The 6000-nt window shown below is 41.4% G+C and overlaps 1 protein-coding gene across 2 annotated transcripts in view; it reads left to right on the top strand.

Annotated features, from left to right (window-relative positions):
• The first annotated feature begins 1159 nt into the window (after nucleotides 1–1159).
• The window catches only part of LOC132979165 (dipeptidyl aminopeptidase-like protein 6), a 75287-nt gene continuing 70446 nt past the window's right edge, over nucleotides 1160–6000 (top strand). The window contains exons 1-2 of one of the 2 annotated variants that reach the window (XM_061044729.1): nucleotides 1160–1604; nucleotides 1709–1784. In XM_061044729.1, the coding sequence (XP_060900712.1) occupies nucleotides 1728–1784 (57 nt within the window). In that variant the 5' untranslated portion in view covers nucleotides 1160–1604; nucleotides 1709–1727. Of the gene's footprint in view, nucleotides 1605–1634; nucleotides 1785–6000 lie in introns of those variants that run through there. The other variant, XM_061044727.1, reaches the window with a different exon arrangement.

Below are 6000 nucleotides of genomic sequence, written 5' to 3'. Positions count from 1 at the left end.
AAAATGTGAATTATTAGCACCTAAAATTTGAAATCCAATCAGTTGGTATTTCACACTTGGACTTAATGTAATGTCAAACAAAAAGATGAAACTGTACCTGTAGCTTTGTTATCTGATTACCTGCATTAAAGGGAGAACATATGAGTAGGTTTTGTGTTTCCTTTCTTTCTATTTTGCCAACGCAGCCCCAGTGGGGAATGCGATACCTAAACTGCATGTATTTGGATGTATAGAACATACTTTGTTTCCACTGTTCAATTATTTATGTTCCAACACACCAGTGCAATGCGGCAAAACAACAAAAAACAACAACCACCGAGTAAGAAAAAAGTTAGGGGTGCTTTATTTTTCTCCAAACACATCCTCAGCCCTACACAGAGAGCACTTTCACGGTTGTCTCTGCTGGCCACACACTGCAATCAGTCATGTAGTGAGAGTGAGATTTTTTGATTTGTGATGGCAACAAGTCTGCAGACAAAAAAAAGGGGTAAGACAAGGGAGAAAAAAAGTAGTCCTCCCCCTCAAAGGATTTACACAGATATCCTTCATTCAATATCAATGATATTTCTCTTGTTAACAAAATAAAAGTATTGCTTTAGTTCTCTCTAATTAGCCGCAGCAGAAGTTGTGGAAAAATCCCCTGCCCCGGATCATTAGTATTTGCAGAGTGCGTCGCTACTTTGCTCCCTGTGGTTTCACTAAATTCACACTTTACTCTCTGCGATGAACTCTTTTGCATCCCAGCCTCATTAGAGCCTGTGCGAGAAACTTAACCGCTGTGTGGCCAGGGAGTTTCCCCTTTGATCACCACCCACCTCTAAAAGCTTTTAACTGCAGGTGTTGTGCACACGTCAGGGTAAAACGCGCTGGGTTATGTTCATGTCAACTTCAGGCACAAAACAAACAATTTAATATCAAGCGAAGAGCCAGAGTACGGATCAAAATACATTTTTGATGCTTGTTTGAGCTCATTCTACCCAACAAAAGCGCCTTCAACGTGTCACAACCCATGGCCAAATATGTCCCGACACCCTAAACAGGGCGTGAACGTTTCATAAAAGCTGCGGATGAGGCGTATTGCAGACTCATTTTTGACGAAGTGGATTCAAAGTGCACAGTTTTCAACTCGGACACTTTGAGGATTGCAGCGGCTCCGCACTCCTGGGAACAGAGACGCATGTGCAGTTTGCTGATAAAGCGCCAGCTGCACTCCTCTCTTTCTTCTTTAAATCTCGCCGTGGATGAGCTCATTTTGAAGCAACACAGGCACAGAACTACAGACGAGACTTACCCGGATGATTGGGAAATCTCAGTGACTTGTCATTGTGGAGAAACTTTCTGCGGATCATTTGTCTTACTGGCGGAAAGCGCACACTGCAGCCAGGTTACACAGGGGCTGAATGTTAATAGGCGTTGATTTAGTATTGGACACTTTGACAAAGCATTACTACAGGTGGGTGGCGTCTCATCTCGCTCATTGCTGGGAGAGCTGGAGCTCACGTCGCATGTAATCACCATTACGCGAACGGTGCCATATGAGACTTTGAACTTGAAGGGCTACTAAGGAAAAAAACAAGGCAGATTTTCTCGTTTTAATTAGACAGGTGAGTGCGCGCGTATTCACGTGTACGAGTGGGAGACAGAGAGAAGGGGGTGAGAGAGCTCCAAGTTGTTCACTCGGCTTCAGGTCCATATTTTTGTATTGCAGACGGTTGCTCCACGGGACAATGAACGCGTCAGCAGGTGTAGGACACTATCGCAAGACATCCAGCAGGGCGGATAAGGTAAGTTATATTACAGCTCTTTCCACGTCCTGCTCAAATCCAGCCGGCATTGCTTCTTTTTTTTTTTTTTTTTTTTGAACCATATGGCTGAAAATCCACCGTTTCCAACTGGCAATGTGTTCTCGGAGTACTTTTGAAGGCGCACTGATGGGCGATGAGACTGTTCTGTTGCATTTGCTGGGGACTCAGATTGTAGACATTTTGTATGGAGATGTTAATAGTTGCTGTCCTCTGGGTGGCTTGTCTGGATTTTTTTTCAACTTTGTTTTTTTTTTTATCTGATAATACTTTGAGCTTCCTGTCTTTGGATGGCTGCAAAATTGTTAGGTTTGAATGTCACTTCAGTATAGTATTCTCTAATGCAGAATATTTGACATACGGGATCATTTGGGGTATTAAGTGTCACTGTTGCGCAACAAACTCGGCTGCATATCAGTCTTCATAAAATGTCTCTTCGCTCCTTGTCTCTAGAGTTTATGACTCAACAAACCAAATCATTTTATAAGCTGCTTGTTTGCGATGTTCCTTTCTTACAAGATGTCCTTGTTTCATATTCCCTCAAAGCTGACCAACTTTTACTCTGTACATCTGCCAGATTGTGAACAACCTGAGGATAGCTGGTTTTTTTTGTTTTTTTATCACACAAAACATTTTCCATTTGGGGAAAAAATCACATCTCTTTTGAAAACCTTGCCTTGCAAAGTAATGCCCCAATAATAGCACTCCCACTCTGCCGTTTCCGAGCATCGCTCACACATCAGATGCAAAGTTAACTTGAATCTCACAGGGAAATGCATCGATTGTGGTTTTTCAATAAGGGACACAACTATATTGACACATGAATCTGATTCCCTGGATGTGGGACTCTGAGGAGGAGCTTTGAAATATTGTACTTGTGGCAGATAAGTGTGCCTCTAGAGGGCACAAGCTGCATGTAGAAAGCTATTTTTAGGTGTTTCTGTGATCTGATTGAGTCCTTAGTAACACAGACACAGACTCAGTTTTTATATAGAATATTTTTTTAGTTTAAGATACAAGATGTGTTGAACACAATATTCAAAAACCCCTGAGAACAAGTAAACAGGCTGGTGAAAGTTAAATGTTTTCACTGCTTAATTACTTAATTCCTTTTATCACAATCAATTTAACCGTCAGAAATCGGCATGCTTTGTTTTTGTTGTTTTAAAAACTGTGTTATCAAGCATGGATGTGTGGCTGCTTTCTATGGGGATCAACTTATCTACCATATGTTCATAGACCCACTCTCCTAATCTCGCAGTCTGGAGCTAGTTTGCCCTCTGCTGGAGGCACAAAGTCACACACACTGACTCACCATCAAATCTCCTCGCCCAGCTTTTCCAGTTACATCTCGACAGTTTTATCTGTCATGACTTCAGCTCTACAAGCCTCCGGTCTGTCCCTTTCACAGTTACAATCAGAAGTGATACTTCCATACATTCCACATTTCTGCTGACACTCACTGCTCGATGCCGTGCAAGCCCAAAAAGCCGCGAGGACGGAAGTTTCTGTGACCAAAGTTTGACTCCTGAAAGACTCCCAGGCACAGCCTATTAAATTCCAACATAATCCGTGGTCAATTTGCATAGAAAAGAAATCATTATGTCCAGCGGTGGATATCTGAGCTAACCCACCCCTCTCTCAGAGGATAGAGGAAATTGGGAGAAAATACCGATATGCCTTCTCTTAAACTCGTTACGCCTTTATTGAGTGTAATGATCCTTTTTTTTATGTGAGAGCTTTTACCCACTGAAAATTAATACATGGAGAGTCATATTTTTTTGTTTTCTTGTCTTCCCAATTTTGTCTTTTTGTCTTTAATCTGATAAATATCTTTAGTTTGAAGAAATCATGGATATTACAACTTTGTAGGATATTCAAATTGAATGTCACTACTGAAAAAAAACTAGGGATACACTGATGCATCGGTTCAACATCAGTATGGGCCAATATCAGCCTTGGAGACAGACATTGGCACATCGTGCAAATAATCTGGCATGAACTGATGTCAGTAGCTGATGCTTTTTTGTTGTGTCGTATCAATTTAATCCTGGCATCTAGTACACCTTACTAATTATTCAGAGACAAGGTTTTTTTTTAATTGGCCAGAGCAAGTTACCTGTTGATCAAACTCTGAATGGAGTTCATTTTTAAGCATGACAGAAAATGGTGGCAAACCAACATCGGTATTGGCAATCGGCAAATTGTCATCGGTGTCGGCCCGCATTTTCCAAATCGGTGCTTCTTTACAAATAACCTTTGTCAAAATCACACATCATAAACCTCTGCAGTTACTGTGTTTCAGACTTTTAACCCCATTTAATCTATTGTCCCATGTTATCTGCAATAACACAATTCAGTAAAGCACATGTTTGTAGATGCACTCTGTCAGTCTTACCAGAAATTAACATGTAATATTCCTGTACTAAATTGCCTATGCAAAACATTCCAACTATGTCATTTAGTGGCCTTTGAAAGCATCATCACATTACGCAGCTGATTAAGGCTTTAAGCTTTTTTGCCATGTTTGTTGTCAGTTTGTAAGCTGCTGCTGCTGCTGGTGAAGTGTTTTTGATGTTTTTCAGTGGTGATTATGCTCGTAATGAAATGCTTCCCAGGAGGAAACACAAATCCCAAACATCCAGAAATGCTGCATGTAAACTAGGCTGCTGTATGGAGCGGTTTCTTGTGTGTTTTAGGGCACTGAACGCATTGTTCAACAACTTTTTATTCAGTGCTTATATTCAGTGTTCAAGTAGATCCCTCATTTTACATGCATTGTCAGATAGGTCTGCATCATTCTAGGATATTAAGATTGGATCACGATTGTACCCACTTAACCAGAAAATCAACTTCTATATCCTCCACAGTTAGTGCTTCAATTTCTGCAGAGAAGAAAATCGAGTTAAATTTCTCAAGTGTTGGGACACACTCACACACACACACACACACACACAAGGATGTTAAAATGTTCTGTATAAATGTGTCTGTGGGGCCTACGTTTGTGTTGTTATTCCAGTACATTTAATAGGTTGTCAGGGAACACGATCATAACTTTAATCTGTTTGATCAGGTGAGTTTGGAGCGAAACCTGCATCAGAGCTATTTGAAAGTCTGTGTCAAGGATTTATTGGCATCCTGAGCTGAATGTTAAGGTTCCCTGGGGGTGGAATCGTACAGACAAACTTCCACAGACACAATTTGTATGCAGCAGGACTATATACGGATGAGATGCCTTTCAGAAGGAGCCTGTATTCATCTAGTGAGTGAGCCTTCTGTGTTTCTGCATTGAACCATTGCACTTTGAATTGCCTCCTTAAAATGTTTGTATTGCTGCCCACAGCCAGTATGAGCCATTACCAAAACACATTTCATTTTCCTGATACACACTCGTCCTATGCACTGATTTTGATAGAATCTGTTTATTTTATCCAATGGCTGTATTGAGGGTGATAATGCAGTGGCGAACAATAGCACTTTGTTCAATGAAATGAAATCTGGAGACGTATAAACGACTAGGGACAGGGACAACACCATTCAGCAGCAGTCTTTTCTCAACACTTAGTGCTGTTGTGAGGGTTTGGCTCTCCAGGGAAAGGTGGGCTGTAGATGAGAACCATGTTTCCCACAGCTGTCCAGGTTTTGCTGCTCATGGCCACTGTGAAGTCTCTTTCTCTGGACACAATCGTGGTCCTGCATGGCTCCCTGGGGCGCTGGGTTCATCTGTCGCTGTCACCTATGACAGATGACCTGATAGTGCTCTGAAGCTGCTGGTTCTATGCTGATAAAAAACACATGATATGCCCGTTTTTCTGTTTCTCATTTCGATTCTGACAAACATTTTTGTGTTTTTTTTATTTATTCATATTTTGCACCGCTGCCCTTCCTCGAACTCCAAGAGGAGCTGCAATGAGGAGCATACCAAGTACAGAAGTGTGAATCTGTTGGATCCACAGGGAGGAGCATCCATAGGTGGACCATACTCTGGGCCTTTGAGTCGACTAGCCAGGTGCTTTGGTGTGCTGAAGGTGACGATGAGGTCATACACATTAGAATGCATCATTTGGACATCAAGTTGTCTGGCAAATATAGAATACTTATTTGCAGTAGCGCACATCAAGGAAAAAAAGGCCAATTTTACACTTGTGCCCATACATACTTTGTATGTTTAAGTTGAGACCGTAGACTGTTAATAAGA

This window comes from Labrus mixtus, chromosome 8 (genome assembly GCF_963584025.1).
Source record: "Labrus mixtus chromosome 8, fLabMix1.1, whole genome shotgun sequence".
Lineage (NCBI taxonomy): Eukaryota > Metazoa > Chordata > Actinopteri > Labriformes > Labridae > Labrus > Labrus mixtus.
The sequence above is the reverse complement of the archived record's forward strand: the minus strand, read 5'-3'. Positions and strand labels throughout refer to the sequence as shown.